The 18,901-nt window shown below is 41.8% G+C and overlaps 2 protein-coding genes across 2 annotated transcripts; both read right to left on the minus strand.

The window, feature by feature from the left end:
- Positions 1-5,055: 5,055 nt before the first annotated feature.
- Positions 5,056-10,101, minus strand: LOC139210009 (dual specificity protein phosphatase 7-like). Its single transcript, XM_070839957.1, has 3 exons — positions 9,392-10,101; positions 8,263-8,691; positions 5,056-7,358 (listed from the first exon to the last, which is right to left on the minus strand). Exons 1-3 carry the CDS (start codon positions 9,759-9,761, stop codon positions 7,048-7,050), a joined length of 1,110 nt encoding a protein of 369 aa, XP_070696058.1. The 5' UTR covers positions 9,762-10,101; the 3' UTR covers positions 5,056-7,047.
- A 3,440-nt stretch (positions 10,102-13,541) lies between these two features.
- LOC139209829 (5-aminolevulinate synthase, non-specific, mitochondrial-like) lies at positions 13,542-18,035 on the minus strand. Its single transcript, XM_070839696.1, has 11 exons — positions 17,942-18,035; positions 16,563-16,768; positions 16,243-16,419; positions 15,929-16,060; positions 15,616-15,835; positions 15,321-15,505; positions 14,984-15,163; positions 14,680-14,844; positions 14,316-14,584; positions 13,955-14,117; positions 13,542-13,792 (listed from the first exon to the last, which is right to left on the minus strand). Exons 2-11 carry the CDS (start codon positions 16,750-16,752, stop codon positions 13,632-13,634), a joined length of 1,842 nt encoding a protein of 613 aa, XP_070695797.1. The 5' UTR covers positions 16,753-16,768; positions 17,942-18,035; the 3' UTR covers positions 13,542-13,631.
- Between the last annotated feature and the right edge of the window lie 866 nt (positions 18,036-18,901).

The raw sequence follows: 18,901 nt of genomic DNA on the forward strand, positions 1-18,901 counted from the left end.
TGGGAGGCTGGGCAGCAGCAGAGCAGTGTGTGAATGAATCTGGGGTGTGGCGCACTAGCAGCAAGTTGGGTGGAGAAGTGACGCAGTTACGCAAGACAGGCCTGATGACTCATGCCTGCTGTTATTAACACACACTGCGGTTATGAGCCACCTTTGGTAATGTGGATTTAAGGGACACTTAAGGCAGCTTAAGACCTGTTTCCTTATTCTGTGTAACATTCACACCCTTGTAACACTGCCCTTTTGAAAGTGACTGAGATAAAAGGGGATTTGCATAGGTAATAGTAAGCTATCAATGTTATATAACTGATTTCATTCAGTTTTATTCAAAGTGTGTTTGTGTTTCTGTGTATGTGTGTGAGTTATTCCACTGGCTAAGAGTGAGTCAGGCAGACATGGACACACACACACACACTGTTCCAATGTTTTATTGATTTAGAAATGATCCATTCAAACCATTAGATCACGGAAGAGTCATGATCCACCATGAAATTGTTCTAAAACTGTGTTACTAAGCTATGCCAACAGTGTGGTGTTTTCATAACCTTTTCCCAGCTCAGTATGATTTATAGATGTATAAAATCCCCGGAAGAGTGAGGAATACCCCGGACATGGTTTAGAGCTTGGAAGGCGTTAACTACTCATACCATCTCTCTGCCGCCCACACATGCAGACCTCGTTTGAAGCCAGCAGGCTTTTGGGTTTAGAGGATTCCTGTTTTTCTTGCTTCTCTACATCACATGGCCTTGGAACTTGGCCAATGCAGAATATCACAGCCTAATCTCTGGAAATTTCTCATTCAACATTCACAGTGGCATTTAATACATGAATACATGCTCCCAAAATATCTAGATTCATATTTTCTACGGTAATATTCTTTTTTTTAGGTCATGTGATGATTATTTCTTTCCTTGTACCATTAACAATCAGGCTCTTAATGGTAGAAAGGGGATTTTAGGCTGCCATCTATGTACAACATATCCCTCTTCAGAAAGACAAGTAAACCATGGAAGTACCATAAACGATCTTACTTTGAATAACTACAGAAACTCAGATGATTGCCTGTTTTTGGAAAGCAAATGGTAGGTTGTTTCTGTTGCCATAAATACACAATGAGGAAGTGGAACGCTTTAGACAAAGAGAGAGTGGAAGGACTGCAAATCAAACTTGAACAGACAGAATATTGTATCATGATGCTCCATCCCACTTCTGGTGCTGAGAACACTGAAGTACTGTTTCTGGACTGCCCGACCATAATGGCCCATAGAACAGCAAGACTACAAGACACAGAATTCTCAAATTCCACAATAACTACTCATTGATTCAAATGAATAACAGCGATTGTTTTGTTTTAATGCACCACTGGCGGGTTTATCTATTTTTACCACTTTCAAAAAGAGAACTTGCATGTGTGGTAAATGATGGAAGAACTATTCAGGTCATATGCAGTGTACTGCTGCATTAAAATTGTAATCTAAACTATTAAAAGTCTTCCTTGAGGAAAACTGTGTTGTACTATCATGTAATGTTTGATTATTACTGTTAATTCATTGACATGTGGAACTGATGGAACATATTTCATCTGTTTTACAAGTTGTTGTACTGTAACTGTGTATTTAATAAGATGACTTCAGATTTTGTATGTCTACCATCAATCTGTAAAGTAACTAGTAACTATAGTTGCCAAATAAATGGAATAAATGACTGTCTCTGAAATGTGGTGATGTAGAGTGGCTCAGATTGGAAAAGTACCTCAAAATTGTAGTTAGACCTACCTTTTGAGGGCAGTGGGTACAAACACAATATCAACATATTACTGTAACATTGATCCCATAACAAATATTGATGATAGCCTCTTTATGTACATTATTTAAGTAAATGTACTTCCATTACTTTCCATTCCACTGCGGTATGAAACTGTATGTTATGCTGGAGAAATAAGACACATCTTAACAGGCCTATTGAGTGATAATTTGTTTAGTATTGAGTGACAGACTCTTGGAAATTCCTGTCCTTGGTGCTATGACATCATTATTCTGGTCACTAATGTTGTCGAACCACATCCTGAGGCACAGACGTGCTCTTTGGCTCACTCAGCAATTCTGTACTGTAAGCAACATATGGCCTTGTGTGAATGGCATACCAGACAGCAAGACAGTTCCCAGCATGGCCTCCTCTGTAGATCCCAAGCAAGAACACATGATAGACAGATGACCTTTACTTTGTGTTGGGTCTATTAAGACGCGAGGAATGTTCCCTTTCATTCAGTTTGCCACAGATTAAACTGCAAACAAATCTCACTTTGTTCTTGTGCTTGGTGAGCGCGGGTACTGTACATCACCGGATGGTGAAATTGGCCACGAAATGAGAGACTTCTGGTATAAACAGATGGCTGCCTCGCTCTGCCACTAGTATTCCATGTGGCTCTACTTTACACATGACCCACTATTCTCCTTGCCAAAACTAACACTTTTCTTCCTCCTCAGAGGACATACATGTCTCTAAGAAAAGATTTGTGTTTCAAAAGAGTTAGTTAGGAGGGTTTGAAGAGATATTCTGAGAAGATAGTGTATCTGTAGTGGGTTCCTGGAAAGATAAGAGACTTGATGGATGTTGTAACGGCAGACATATGAATTTTCAATGGTGACAGCACCGCAAATAAGATCAGCATATGATTTAAATAGTGGTAATGTTGTTAAAGTTTATAGTATGGTGACAAATCGCTTCTTGTCCAGTTGCTAAATGTGTCCTTCCTGTCTGTGCATGTCTGTGTGCTTGTCTAACTTTGGATCTAAGCGTATTACATTACAAATATGAGGAAGTAGGAAGCATTGCAAATGGCTTCGATGTGACTCAAGGGTTCTGAGAATTAAACTGCAGTCTCCAACGAGAGGAGCTGAAATTACCAGCATGATAACACATGCCATTCCAATAGAGCCACACACAAAGCACTTTTTCACCTTCATTGTCACCGCCACTAACAAGCACAGATTGTGTTTCATTAGGTCTGAACACTCTCTCCAAAATAAAGACTTCATGGCTCAGAGGGCAGCACAGGATCCACGGTATCATCCCCTCTTCAGCGACACGATGTCAGAGGCATTCAGGAAAATACTGAGATTAGGATTAGTCTCCTCTGCCTTGAACATCTGCTGTACACAAGCAGAGTGAGACCACCGGGAGCAAAAGTCTCTGTGGTAAAGATGGCAGTTATTCAGATGAGATTGGCTTTTACAGGCAGGTGGCCAAACATCAATCTGTAATAGGATAATAGTGATCCTGTCAGAAAGGCTGCAACCATTAGAACTAGTTTTGAAGGAAATACACTAATAAATGCTGCTGAGACCACAAAGTGAATTGGTTCTCATCTGAAATTCCTCTAAAAAAAAGAGTCTGTATATTCAGCAAGGGTGAGCTGAAGATATTATCTATTCCAGCTATTGTACTTCTGAGGCAGACACAGCTGTGAAATTACTGTCAGTCATGCAGTATGCTTAGTATGTTCTTGTAACCACAGCAGGTGTGAACCAGCTCTGACTGGCTTCTGCTCAGTCCTCTACAACACACACAAATACAGCATGCTTGCAAACAGACACATGCCCCCTCCCGCCCGCACCCCGAGCTAAAATCCTGTCAGTCTCATGCACATCTGCTTCCCCATCAACTACTGCTGAGTAAGCGCTGCATTAGCCTCTGCTTCCCCTCATGGGTGATCATAACAGGACAAAAATACTCTGTCTTGTCCCCAAAAAAAAAAAAATACTGTGACTGCAAAAAATACCCCAAAAGCTTGTGAATCACACACAGGCATCATTGTTTCTATATATGAAAATAACAACAAATTTTTCACTCAAAGTTTTTACTCAAAAAGTTTTTCTGTCACAATTCGTCAGCTCTGTAATTTCTAGTTGCACGAGCAGGTGTCAGCTTCCTACTGAGTAACTTAGTAGTGGGGAAAAAAACAAGAACTGCCAAGGCCCCACACCTTGACTTTGAAGTTGGCAGCAACACACAAAATGATTTATAATTACAGAATGCAAAAGGCTATGTTTAACTCTCAGGTGAGACACTTGGCATGGAGTAGTCTGTGCCATAATATAACAAGCAGCTACACGGGAATCCCACACATAAACAGCTTTATATATATTTTATGTACATCTTCATAGGATTGTTTGAAGAGCCTATATAACAGCAATAGAAACTGGTATTCGAAGGTGTGTGTGTATATTAGATGATGACCCTAACTCTAACCTTTTATATAATATTTATATATAAAAATAATTTCCTCTCACTCCTGTACTGTACTGATGGTGTACTGTAGACGTATAGTGCCATTTACAGGTAAGACATCTCTGATTAATGGCTCTCTCTGCCTTCACTTCTCTTTCATGCACTGCAGCTACCCATTGGCTCTGCCTTATCGTGGGTGTCTTTTCAGACCTAATCACAGGTTTGCCGTGCAGGTATGTGGCCAGCCGGGTTCAGTCATGCTGGAAAACCCATCACTCAACAGCTTTTATTATCACCACTGCGAAGTGTTGCCAGACAAGTCTCTTCATGTTCTGTATTTCTGCTGTGAAAGTTGAAGATTTTTAGTTTTAACCTGCTCCAATATTCACCAGTCACCAGTCAGCCCCGAAGCTGGAACAAAAAACTGTTTTGCGCAGTTTTTAAGTCATTAAATCCCACAGAGTGACAGTTATTGGACCGTGAACTGCTGCAGTGATCAGCTACATAATATTCCCACCTATTTTTTTTCCTCCTGACTTAGAAAGCTTGGCTCCAGTTCATGAAATAATTTCTTCAGGGAAGGGAATTTACTGCATCATCTGTCTGTCATCTGGCAAAGAACATATGAATAAATCTCCAAGACAAGGTAGAAACAATACCAAACCAATCAAGCATTTGTGGAACTGTAATGAAGCGTAAATCTGAACACGAATTTCTTCCAGCAACTTTACACTTTAAGCTAACAATAACATATACCCATTACTTATTCTGATCCTCCTTGTGAACATGAAAATGACTCTACATTGCAAGCTTCTTTTTTTTTAATGTTTTCTGGAGAGAAATTGAATACATTGATGCTTTTGTATTTACTTTGGTGTGAATACATCATTAAAATGGTACAGTCGACAAATAATGTGAATTTCCCTCTCTAAATGGCAGTGTGAATGTGAAGATATTAGGGCACTCTCATTTCTTCTTTGTTAAATTACAAAACGGCTTTATCTCTTTGCAGGATATTGTGCTTTTGCCAATAAATGTTGAAATCATCATTACCAGTGAAAAATGCGTTTAACTGAGGCTATTACACTTCAAACGGCTCTTGCACAACACTGCTGTGACATCTGATCAGTCCGCAAGTTGCAGAGGAGAGCTTTAGGAAGTCTTGTATCTGTGGTTAAGTACATGCTGTGTCATTTTCCTCTTCCTTTAAGCGCCGTCTGAGTGACTGGTAGTGGGTGTGCCTGCGCTGTGGTATTGACAGATCTGGCCCTGTCACTTGTCTTTGTGTCAGAAAGCCTGTGGGAGACAGGAAGCCAGGCATCAGAGTGGACAGAAAGCGGACATCTGACCACACCTAGAGCCACGGGGCCAGACAGCCCAGAGCCATGAATTGCAACTTCTTAGAGCACTCTTTGGTCCTGACTAAACCACACAATCACTTCTGTTTTTATGAAAGTGCGTTTTTCAGTACAAAACTCTCTAAACAAAGACAAACAAGTGATATTCAAGTAAAAATATACAATATATTTGTTGTATAAACTTGTACAGAATGTCTTGGACATTTAGCTTTACACATACTATACACGAGGGTCAAAATAGGGTCACATTCGCATCCTTCGTGATTTTGAGAAAATGTCCCCCATTACAACCACATTTTATGTACATCTTTACAAACATACCAAACAAAACAGCCCTTGGATGCACTCTAAGAGGCCATGATGAAATACAGATGCCTTGTATAAAAATCCCTGAAATTGTCTCTCTGTGAGGTAAGAACACATTTGTCAGAATCATTTTCCTTTCACTCCCTCTCATACATCAAACTCACTCATTTGTTCTGAGACGAGACTGGCACTAGAGAACAGCTAATTACACCTCATGTTTCCCTTAACATTATTGTGTCACAGAAGGAGTAGCTGCAGACTGAAGACTGTCGGGAGTAAAAAATAAGATGAACGCACATTCCTTTGTACACTGATTACTTACACATTTGTTCCTTTCAATCGTGGCAAAGGCCAGTCCTATATACTATACCTCGACCTGGTAACTGACATATTGTTAAATTTCATGTTAAGGTATGGTCAAGGCCTCAACAACAACAGGCAATATGACCTAAAAGTTACAAAACAAGGTCCTTGGTACAACATAATCACATGCAAATAATGCAGTTATAAGAAATAGAATGCACAGGAGCGTTTCAGAAGAATAATTTGCAGAACGTGGCTAATTGGTCTTGCATTTAAAGAATAATTAACACCTTTGTGCTGCTAGACAGCTGAAAACAGTCATCAAAAGAAAAACTGGACGCTATTTGAAGGCCGGATCGCTGTAGTAGCTTATTTCCCTCTGCTAGAGTACCATCAAAATATCTCCGATTGGTCCCCAGAAAACATTCTGATTGGCCAAAGACTCCTTTTAGACCATCAAGGCAATAATCGTAACTGACACATAGAAATACGTAGACATCCATTTTCCAGCTGGTGAATAACAAATAACAGTCAAACAACAATCGTAGATTTAATACAAGAGTTATGAAATGTCCTGCTATTATGGCTGTACATGACCACTGATTAATGCCATGTATGGTGGATAGAGAAAGTCATCCTTGGGTTAGATATTAAGGCATTTAGACTGGACCTAATGGAGCATGTTCTCTGCATGTGGACTCTGTTCCTTTAACCGATCAATGCAGTTCCTTTTGGTGCAGAAAATACTGTGACTGACTTACTGCTTGTGTCAGCTAGTTAGGCATCTGACAGGTTCAGAAAACCTCAAGAGAAACCACAGGAAACAAGAAAGAGGCTGCCTAATCAATCCTCATGTCGACTCCAGCGTGTCCAGCTGGAAGACGTTGTGATTGGTCGGTGTGGTGAAGAAGAGCTGCTCCTTGCTGGTCGAGCGGTTATCACAGGGACTGTGCAGCCCCAGCGTCCTCTCAAAGTCCAGGAGCTGACCCATGAAGTTGAAGTTTGGGGAAATATTGGACTTCTTCCTCTTGACAAAGTCGTAGGCGTCGTTGAGGGAGAGGTTAAGCCTCTGCATCAGGTAAGCCACGGTGACTGTGACTGAGCGACTGATGCCGGCCAGGCAGTGGACCAGGATGCCACACTGCTTAGAACGAGCCTCATCTGTGGGAGGAGAGTGAGAATACAGTCAGCAGAAAGTTACCCAAGGACACCTACTCTAGACATATTTTCATTGATCAATATCTTCCTGTGCTGTAGGAAAGTAAGTTTAAGGGCTTTCTGAAGTTATCAATGTGATTCTGACTCTTAGTTGAGAGAAGTAAAACCTGCTGATTGTACCATAAGCGTCTTCTGTTGACCGAGAGGCTCAATTCAGGTCATGACATTCAATCTAAAAAACAGTGCATCTAACATCCCTTTAGCTGCAAACGGAAGCAAACAACTAAACCACAATATGCCTAACTTGTGACTCTACAATCAAACACAAGCCCAGACAGTGGAAACAACATTTCCTTCCTCACTCTACCTATAAGCCGTGCAACCACCAAACAAACAAGTCAAAAGCTGCTGTTTCAGGTGTGGTCTTGGTGAGTGGTGACAGATCAAAAGTGAAACTGAAACATAGTGCAGTGGTGCCATCAGAATATATGTTCACTTTCAAGATTAATGTGTTGTGTTTTAGTATCAGAGGAATTCAGTGACATTGTACAGCAGCAGACCACAGCTTACACAAGTTGTTAGAGAGGGAACTTTTACCGTGTCTCGCTGTATAATCCACCATTTGCTTATGGAAATAATATATAAACTCCAGCCTGTCCCACAAACACATTCACACACCAGTTTACGACATTATTATAGTAAATAAATGATTATAAACACATAAAATGAGAATATGATTAGATAATTAATTAATGGGTGCCCAGTCCAAGTGGGGCTACTATACTTTCTCTACTCTTTGTGGCAAGACAAACAACTAAACACATATACACACTGAAAAGTAATTTATTTTCTGAAAGTGTGTCTGTGAGTTTCAAGTTTAGCAAAAGGCAGTTACAGACGTACTCACCTATAAATGAAATGGCCTCTGGGAAGAACTGTGACAGGTTCTGACTCCAGTGGTCCGAAATGGGAATCTGTTTGTACCTGAAGTGGCCGTCGTGCTCAAACATGTTGGGGAGATTGGGTGTGACGTTCAGGATGTACTTGATGTTGTACTGGCCCAGCACGTCTAGGTTAGTGGAGTCTTTGGCGCAGCCCAGGTAAAGGTACGGCAGGATCTGGACGGGGAAGGCGGGCTGATTGCTGGGGATGGGGCTCTCCTCAGACTCTGTGGCGCTGCTCGGCTCTCGATCGGATTCCCCATCTGAGCAATCTGAGCTGATTCGGAGATTTCCAAAACCCAGGACAGACAGAGGAGGAGAGGAGCTGGGACAGGAGCTGTCTAGGAGGGTCTCGCAGTGCTCTGGGTACTCTGTGTGGAACTTCACAAATCCACCTGGATGAGAGCCAAAACACAAATGAACAAAGTCATATCAAAAAGGGTGAATAAATAAAAATTTTTAAAAAAGGACGCATCAGATAACCTATTTATTGCTAGTCACGTTCTTAAAAGCAAAAAGGGATGTTAGGCACTGAAGCAGAGCTCTGGAGAAATAGCTCACGTTTCCCCCTAAAAAGACCATTCATGAAATGCATGCCTGTTTCTGCTGGAGCAAAACATGGCGCAGCCATTTTGGAATTTTAATTGAGAATCTCAGTGACACACAAACTTTAGAGCAACCAACAAACCGCAAACACACAACACCGGACGGACATTAATCACAAGCAACGACACTGTCTGTATACCTACAACACCACAGTAATACACATTAACCTTACAGCCTCCATCTTAAAAGTCTGAAAGTTTAAAACCTCTTCCCGTTCCCAAACTTTTGTGGCAACGTCTCCTCAACAAAGACCATAATTAGCCTTTAATGCGGTTCATAAAGATGCTACTTTATGCTAATATTGCGCCAAAACTATCTTAGTATTTACCTGTAAGAACATTTTAGCGATGAAGAAGCAAAACGGCGTCAGTCTGACGTTTTCTAGCTTTTCACAGACGCAGTATTATAAGTAGCTAACATTGCCTGTATTTCACTTATTTCACCAAGACTTCAGCAAAACATTTAATAATAATTAAAAAAAACGGTTACCTTCCAGGTAAAACGCTTTGCAGCCGTCTTCCCAGAGTTTTTGAAGAAGTAGACCCAAAACCGACGCCGGGGCTCCGCAGTCCTGCCAGTCCACGGTGCTCTCATCGTACAGGACCACCGTGTCTGTCTTGCACCGCCGGATGAACTTCTCCTTGTCCTCATGGTTGGGGATGATGGTCCGGATGGGTATGTTGCCCTTTTTGAACCTCCGGAGCATCAGCCCCGGTATGGCCAGGTTCATGGCGGTCTCTATGTGGGATGATTCATACAGCTCATGTGAGCGGCAGTCCAGCAGGAGCAGAGAAGTGCCTCCGGACTCCAGCTCGACCTGCAGCCACTCCACGCTTTTGCTCGGCGTCGCATTAGACATATCGGACTCAATATCATACTACACGCGAGCGCAAACACTTACTACATGGTCCACCGGGCGACGGTGCGCTACATTTCACCCCCTAAAAAGACGCGTCAAATGTTGCCCCTCCAGTGCATGGCGCTTCTGCTCGAGCGAAGAGATTTCCCCTTTTTCCTCCTCTCTGTTTCCATCAGTCAGTGAGTCTGACCTGCCCCACTTCTACTGGAGACCACTTTACACTTTCATTCACCACACACCAGTTTAAAATGTCAATGTTTCTCAGCCAGTAAAGCTCCTCATCAACTTCAGCTGCTCCACATCGTGCCAGGGTCCTCCATGCACACTCTGCTTTCACCATTCCGATGCATGGGAGGGTTTTTTTTTTTTTTTTTTTTTTTTAAGTTGACAGTAGAGCAACTCAAGAGGGAGGAGTTTACTCCTTATGATTTAAAGCCATAGCAGGCATGCCTCTAAGTTTGCAATCAGTGGGCGTCAATGGAAGCATTTGGACAGTCACAATTTTGCCATATTATAACAAAATTATACTGACTTATAAGCTGGTTATTATCACTAACTAGCACTAAATATGACCCCAATATTTTTCCTTGAGATCAAATTGGTTCTGTTTTAGACTACCAAATGACCTTGTGTAACTTTTATTTTATCACTTTGACACTTTTATTACTTTGACATTTTTATCTAACTTTGACATTTTGGAATATGCACCTCCTGTGCAACACACACTTGTCTATATTGTATATTTTTCTTATATTTGTATTTATTTTTAGATTCTTTATATCCCTTGATTTTGCACTATTTTTTGTTGCTGACACTTTGTTTCTGCACCGTTTTCTGTCTCTGGACTCTCTGCTGCTGTAACGAGTGAGCCCCCCTGTATGGGATAAATAAAGTCTCTCTTATCTCTTATCACTTACATATTGCTGTAGGAGCTGAAGGTGTGTCTGCCTTAGTATAACAATAATCTTGCATAGTACTTGCATAGCTGCAACTTGATACTGTTTGAAGGCGGAAGTTCTTGACCACTGTGATTGTGACACTAGACACCATACGTAACTATACACATATGCAGTGTATATCTTAGTATATATAGCAGTACTATTTATGTTACAGGAACTATCAAGGTATTACACAGGATTACAAGTGCAATGAAGCATTTACAGAGGAATCACAACCACCATTTAGAACACAAACACAAACAAATGGGCTGAATCCATTAGTTTTCTTCCTGGAGGGGAAAACTCCACCTCCCCTCACTCATTCACTCACTCTGCTGAGTACTTTGAATTGGTGATTAATTTTTCTGCAGGAGAGCGCCAGAACATTTCACAACGGAAGCGTGTCCTTGTCTTTCATCATGATAGTATTCATTATCAGATTGGACACACCCCTGAAACTGCTCTGTTCCTCAATTTTCATTTTATTTCTGTGAGGTGAAGTGTATCAAGGAAGCCGTTCTGTCTTCCTAAGCTGTATACCATTGTGACCACAATAAGAAATCCACAAGCGTGTTGCTGTCCATGAGTGTCTTTTCTTCGAATGCAACCACAACATTCCCATGATGTGTACGATAATGCAACCAAATAGCCCGTGTAGGAGTGAGAGAGAGAGAGAGAGAGAGAGAGAGAGAGAGAGATGCGTGCAGTGGGAATTCAGCCATGTAGCTCATCTGTCTGTGCACGTGAGTGGGGGAGACACAGATGTGCAGAGCATTGGGATTAACATAGAATGAGGAATGGAGCTAAACCTGCACACACACACATGCAAACAAATACACTCACACACGGACACAAATGCTCTCAGCCATAGATTGACTGCACACAACAGGCACCATATCATCGCCACACTATACCACACCTCCATTTCAGCACCTGCCTCCAACAGCCAAGCAGCACATTATGTCAGAAGTTTGAAAAACAACACGTAGACACACACACACACACACACATTCTGCCTGTGGCGCCTCATACCCACATTATTGCTGTTCCAGTTGAACTCCCCTCCAGGAAGTGCAGAGGTGTTGGACCTCCCCTAAGAATGTCTGCAATAAGGGACTGGGCTGCCTGCATCTACAAAAGACAGTGATGGATGAAGGAAATAATGTGCGACAATGAAGTCCGACAATGCACAAAGGAGTATTTCACGCACTTTTCTGGCATGTTGTAGTCTTACAAGACTCACAGTGTATGAATCAAGGGTTAGTTTTGGGGGGAAGGGTGACCTCGTTTATTAATCAAATCCAAGACAGAAAAATGTCTCAAAATTTGAAATCCAAACCAGCTAAATGAATACAACACACAGCTAGAGTATTGAATTGAAACACAGTCAAAGATTCATGCTCTGAGCAGGCTGGCCTTGCGAGATAGTGGTGGTCACCTGACTGCTCCACTTCCACCAACACTTTGGTTACATAACGCGCTCCAAACGTGAGCTCATGGTAATTCTCTGAGAGAAAACTTTGGCCTAACTTTGATCTTTGGTTTACAGAATCCCGGGTTTTGTGTGTCAAGTGCTGCTTTGAGGGCTTTCACGCACACCCGACGGACACAACAACACGCACCCCTGTCACGTGCAGATGTGCAATGGGATACATTCAGAGATGAGACAGATGGGAGGAGAGCTTCCTCTCCATTGATGTTTCTCTGCATGTGGGAGTGAAGAGGTTTTTTATTCAATTAATTTTGTCTAAACATGATGGTCATAGGATAAAGCATGTAGTAAGTCAATAAAAATGTATCGAACTATATCTTGTATGAAAAAGCTTCATAAAATAACTGCTACTGCTACATCAATGGCAAATAAGTCTGACAATTCATTTAAATGCTCTATAATCTGTGGTTTTGCATGTCTGCTACACTGATACTTAAATCAGGCACATTGAAGTGTATTTGCTGCATTTTATTACAACCAACGTGATCGCCTGTGTTATCTTGATAGCAAACACAATATCCTGTCCTCCATTGATACCATCTAGTGGTTCAGCATGAACACTGCTGCACCAGCTATGAGTCATCTGCAAAGGAGGGAGGTGTCTGACGTCATAGCCTCACAGCTGCAAACAGGAGACCCAGTATGCCTCCATGTGGTCAAACCAAGAATACCATGAAACGCATTTCATGAATGAATGACCTGATGACCACAAATACGCCCTTAAGCTCATTAAACATGAACACCACCACTTGATACACCATTGTGGCACTTATGTAATAGGCTCATCACATTGTTTATGATAGAGCTGCTTCTCACAATCACTACTATTTACTTTTTGTAGTGAGAGTAAATCACATGTATGCTATGCCAGCTTTGATTTAAGGCCCATGCTTCTCTTTTGAGGGATATACTATGTGTTGCAGTGTCACAACCTATAGGATGTTATAACTGATATGAGAAATAATCTTTTTGAATGGAGCGGTGCATGTCATAAAAAAAAAAAGTTTGCATATACAGTGTATGTATGTGCAGCAAATATCCTGTGCATCATGATAAGGATAAAACTGCATGAGCCCTGGAAGTTGTGACTGCACCACATAAGTGGTCTGAGATACTGTGTGTGTTCACTGTATAACTGGGTTGGAGTGAATGTGTGATATTTCGTCCCATCTGCTACCTCGTTCACTTCATATTTGAAGATTATTATGAGATGACATGAACGGAGGAGACTATTCAGATTAGATCTCATGACACATAATGTGCACATGTGCAACACCTCAGTGAGACACAATCAGTACATTTAATTAAAAGTGGACACACCAGAGTAAATTAGCACTTAACCCACACATTTATTGGTAAGTGAGAACATTTGATATGCGGTGATATACAATAAATAGCCTAAATGCGAGGAAGTGTTGGGATTCAGAGTTTTATGTGGTATCAGGCTACCGCTGATACCATGTGACTGAGGCCTCTGAAGTAGGACTTCTCCCTCTCACTCATCAGCTCAAAGTGAAGAGGCTGCTGGCAGAAGTTACACTCTGCCGATGAGTGCGGCCTCAACTCCAAACCCACCTCCCTCCACGTCTTCACCAGCTGGTCTGTGGAGACGAGGCACAGAGCGAACAGGTAAGGATACATCTATTTCTTGTCATGGATTATGGATATTGAATATATATGATCAAGGCACTCAAACCCGAAATGGTCTATCTTTGGATTTTTTTGATTTATGAGATAAACGACATAATTTATAGCGATCATACCAACAAAGTAGTGCATCATCTGTGGGGTGTGGTGCGGTGTGGGTGCAATGCGCAGCAGCTCCTCTCCTTTAGCCACAGTTGGGTAGTTGATCGCCTGAACGTAGATGTTGTAACGAGACATCATGATGTCACAGATCTCGGTGTTCTTCTCCGCATCTGCCACCTGGCGAACAGATGCACCAGATTCACATTTTCAAGTGTCTTAATTCAGACTATGAAAACCACAGACCCTTAAATAACGCTGATATATTCGACTGTAACTAGCTATGGAAGCAGGGTTGCCTGGTGGTTAGAGAGACTGTCCTGGAGGTGAATCTTTGCATCAGCACCAGGTAAATGGAGAAATTATTAATTTCCTTACCCGGACAGGAATGATGTGGCTTGGGCAGTGGACCACTGGAAGGCTCGAGTCCATCAGCATCTGTCGGAGCAGTTTGACGCTCCTCTGATGTTTCCTCCTGAGCACCTGGCCTTCCTCACTTTTCAGGACTTTGATGGACTCCTTTGCCCCTGCCAGCAGCATGGGGGGCAGGGAAGTGGTGAAGATGAAGCCTGCAGCGTAGGAGCGCACTGTGTCCACCAGAGCGCTGGTGCTGGCGATGTAGCCGCCCACACAGCCAAATGCCTTGCCTGGAAATGAAACCCATAACAAGTCAGAGAGGCACATATGTAGCTGGTGAGGGTGCTGTGAGAGATTTGCCCTCATTAGAGAGGGCTCTGCTTACCAAGGGTACCAGAGATGATATCCATTTTTTGCATGACTCTGTCTCTGTCCCCGATCCCTCCTCCTCTGGGCCCGTACAAGCCCACAGCATGAACTTCATCCACAAAGGTCATCGCACCAAACTTGTGGGCAATATCACACATCTCCTCGAGTGGGCACACAGCCCCTATAGAGCACACAGCATCCATTAAGCTGCTTAGCATTACTTATCATCCAAACCTTTTATCATTTACAGCGGTACAGTGGTTATTCTAGAAAGAAACTCTTTTAAATACCCTTTTAAATAAGGCAGGTTGTGGACTTACCATCCATTGAATGCACTGTCTCAAAAGCAACAATCTTTGGAGTGGAAGGGTCAGACTTTTCAAGCAGCTCTTGTAGGTGGCCGACGTCATTGTGACGGAAGATAAACTTTTTGACCCCACTGTTCCTTATACCCTGGATCATTGAGGCATGATTGCCAGCGTCAGAGTAGATCTCACAACCTGGAGAAGCAAACACATGGAAGAAGTGCGTCAGTTCTCTGCTGTGAAGTCTAAATCAAGAAAACATGCAATCAAATACGCTACAATGTTGTATCAAGGCAAAAGCATGGTACTTAAAGTCACATTTCACAATATTTCCAAGCTTAACTGAATGTACCTGGTAACATTTTTGCCAAAGTAAACAATGTGGAGTCATTGGCTACAAAGCAGGAAGTGAACAGCAGTGCAGCATCCTTGCCGTGTAGGTCAGCTAGCTCATGTTCAAGTTCCACGTGGTATTTGCTTGTCCCTGAAATGTTTCGTGTGCCTCCTGCACCAGCACCATGCTTTCGCAAAGTCTCCCTTGGAGGAAAAAAAAATAAAAGGAGTTCACTATCTTTAAATTACCTCATTCTTTTATTTTGTTTCTGAATCTGTAAGAATCACCGTCCTATGGCTGATCGCCTACTCACATGATTGCCTGGGTGACTTTGGGGTGGCGGCTCATGCCGAGGTAGTCATTGCTGCACCACACGGACACATCTCTCTTTGCATGAAGAGACTCGGAGTAGTCGTCTGCCATGGGGAATGTGAGGGCACGCCGGTTCACCGTCTTAAAAACCCTGTATGTGTGGTCTGCCTTCTTGCTTTCAATCTTCTTTTCAAAAAAATGGTCATACTGAAAGGTGGCAACTGATGGGGGGAAAAATGGGAGGATTGTTTTAAAAGCTTGAAAAACATTTCACAACCTTTTTCAGAATATTCGGAAGAATTTGTTTGTCTTACCTTCGGGCAGATTATCCTTCAGCAGGTGAGACACTTTGGGAGATGTGGGCTTGAAAAGGTTTTTTAGTGCCCCCTTGTTGGGCTTGTGCGCCTGGATAAAATCCACATCCGATAAATCTGCATCTGTTTTCCCTGTTTGTGAAAGATGCGCCCAATTAATGATCTCTAAATCACTGCGTGACATTCATTTGCTTTGCCCTTTAAATGTCACCAGAGTATACACAGTATGCACCAAAAACATGACCTTTTACAGTTTACATGACTTACTTTATGTATGGATATCCATTTACAGGTGTGGCTGTGCGACTGCTTACCTGCGCGGACAAAGTGCATCTCCTGGACGTCCTCTTGCAGCTCCATGCTGGCCTCTCTCACTACCTTGTTGTTTTTCTGCACCATTTCTGCAGCCAGGAAAGGGCATTTGGAGCCTACAGCCTGGCCAGCAGGTGGTGTGACGTGGCCTGGGGGCAACCTGCCTTCATGCCTCTGATCTACACAACACAGGGGGACATTTGTAAGTCATAATCAGTACAATTAACAGAAACATAAACATTGTTTGCATGTAAATCACCGCAAATTGTATTGATCCAAGAGTTCATCATTTATAGTGGGATGCATTATAATCTTCGCTGACCATCATTTGTTGGAGTGCCTTTTGATGCAGACGCTGAAGAGGACAGAGCTCTGGCCAGAGGTCTGGAGGCCAGATCCATCATCACTGGGCACTTTTGGGCATAGCTAACCATTGAGGACTTCCCAGCCACCTGCAGGAAAATACTCGGCACAACAGTCAGGAAGGGGCACCGGCGGATCACTGCGTCCATATGAGATACTCTTGACCTAAATGAGAAGGAGACAAAGGGGAGCATTAAAGATGTATCAAGATAGTTTGTCTGTAAAGGCAGATTAAACATCCATTACATATATTCCATAAAGGTCAGATTGCTACTTTGGACAGGTATAGCGTAGCTAGAGTGATACATATTACTAGAATCTAATTGAAATATAAATAGTCCAGTTGAAGGTAAAATGTAAAAACATTGTTTACTAAAACTGATCCGATAAAATCCACCTTTATCTCAGTCCTCCCGGTTGCGAAACAGCTTTTCTTTTTTTTTACCTGATCAAATCCCAGTCCACCTTGATGTAACAGACAAAAAATGTCTTGCGAAACATGACTGATCTGTGCTGGATGTTGTGGCAAAAGACTGCTTTCATTCACTCTGCTCTGTAGTCAGCTGTCCTTGACAGGTAAAAAGTGGGAAGGCCTCTGAAGGACCTGTCCTGTCCTGCTACTACTACAGCTGTAACCCAAGTCTAACCAAAGACTGAGCCGCCTGGCTGCAGTTGAGACCGTCCAAGACACTAACTGTGACACTCAGCCCCCACCATCACAAACATTACAAAACAGGGACTGGGTCTCTGTTACATATCATATGATCCTCAAAGTCAAACATCCATCCAGCCATTACCCATGCTGCTTATTCATGCTACGTATCATAGTATTATAGTCTCTTTTTTGAATTGCCATCAGCAATTGATGAACACTTTATTTCTACAATGCAAACAAATGGATTTGAGGTAACAGACCTAGAAACAAATATGAGCTAGATAGACTGTATACCAAAATCAGCTGTACACAACTTTATCTCCTCATGCTTTTCATTTCCACATTTTGATCAGTTAAAACAGAAAAGCTGAAAGCTGCTATTGAGGGAGACATAAATGCTCACACACAGTTATACCACAGTATCCAGAGGCTTTTAACACACTTTGACTAGAGGCTTCCAGTAAGGATTGGTATCTTACAGACACATATCGGTCATTAATATTAAACAGAAAATTATACTGAAAGTGAACAGAATCTTTAAAATCAGTTTTGATCAGTAAACGCTCATCAAACCAAGTTTTAATTGGAGTAATTACCAAATAAGCACTCAGTAGCTCCTCATTAACCAGCTGGACATGTGACATTCAACAATCCCTGCTATACTCACTTCTTACACCACCCACCTGGTTTATCCTCTATAATGGAAGTGATGCTCTCAGTCTTGTGCTCCTCGACAGTTTTCCTCTAAGGCTCCTCTTGCACACGGAGGTGTCCTCAGATGGACAAACTTGGGTGCTCGCTGCGGTGACGTAGCAGTAGTATGTTGCACAAGCACGGAGCCCCGCCCACCGACAGTCACATAACCACGCTGTCAAAGATCGTCTATTCCACATAGGAAGCACTTCACGTCCATTTGACTGCACGTCTAAACGTGTTATTTAAATGTGAGGCAGCGACCTTTTGATCGGATTTAAACGTTTATTTCTTCAGTATTTGTTAAATTGCTTACATGTGGACATTTTTGGTTAAAATAACGCAACACTGAAAATATCCTTCGTGTGCTGGGTAGTATGTAACTATGTACCTTTACTCATCAACTATGAGCATTTTCACTTTTTGGGACTTTATACTTCTGGTCTACTTCTACTTTCAACTAAAAGCATTCGGCTTTTTACTCCACTGCATTTCCTTCCCAGCTACCTCTGAGATTATGACTATTATTTCTGGAAAAGGCTTAGGCTATTACAATTTTTTTTTTTTTACAACATAAAGCATTACTATACCTAAAACCACCAAACTGTTGAAATTATTATCAACTTTTCTTATGTATATTGATCATATTTCAATGTTATGTCAGTGGCAAGGGCAATTCTGTAATAAACATACACAAGTTTTACTTCCAATAATGTAATGTGCTATTTCGTCAAATAAATGATCTAAACCACTAATAATGGCCAAATTCCTTTTTGGATTAGTTTTTTTTAGGGTTCTCAACCCACTTTTCACTTTTATTTATACAACATTTTTTGCAATCTACACTCAAAAAAGATTTAATTACATCTGTAAAATCAGCATCCATTGTTATGCCATCATGAAACATTGTTTTAAGATCTGACCTTGTATTTACATTTCTATTGTTTAAC

Source organism: Pempheris klunzingeri, chromosome 11, assembly GCF_042242105.1.
Source record: "Pempheris klunzingeri isolate RE-2024b chromosome 11, fPemKlu1.hap1, whole genome shotgun sequence".
NCBI lineage: Eukaryota > Metazoa > Chordata > Actinopteri > Acropomatiformes > Pempheridae > Pempheris > Pempheris klunzingeri.

What these genes read in the sequence shown, in the direction of transcription:
- LOC139210009 (XM_070839957.1), bottom strand. Translation starts at nt 9,761, where the DNA reads ATGTCTAATGCGACGCCGAGCAAAAGCGTGGAGTGGCTGCAGGTCGAG. An exon ending in CAAAGCGTTTTACCTGGAAG is followed by an intron (nt 8,692 to 9,391) that starts GTAACCGTTTTT and finishes GCTCTCATCCAG; the next exon opens with GTGGATTTGTGAAGTTCCAC. An exon ending in AGAGGCCATTTCATTTATAG is followed by an intron (nt 7,359 to 8,262) that starts GTGAGTACGTCT and finishes CTCCTCCCACAG; the next exon opens with ATGAGGCTCGTTCTAAGCAG.
- LOC139209829 (XM_070839696.1), bottom strand. Translation starts at nt 16,752, where the DNA reads ATGGACGCAGTGATCCGCCGGTGCCCCTTCCTGACTGTTGTGCCGAGT. An exon ending in AAAGTCACCCAGGCAATCAT is followed by an intron (nt 15,506 to 15,615) that starts GTGAGTAGGCGA and finishes TTTTCCTCCAAG; the next exon opens with GGAGACTTTGCGAAAGCATG. An exon ending in GCCACATCATTCCTGTCCGG is followed by an intron (nt 14,118 to 14,315) that starts GTAAGGAAATTA and finishes TCTGTTCGCCAG; the next exon opens with GTGGCAGATGCGGAGAAGAA.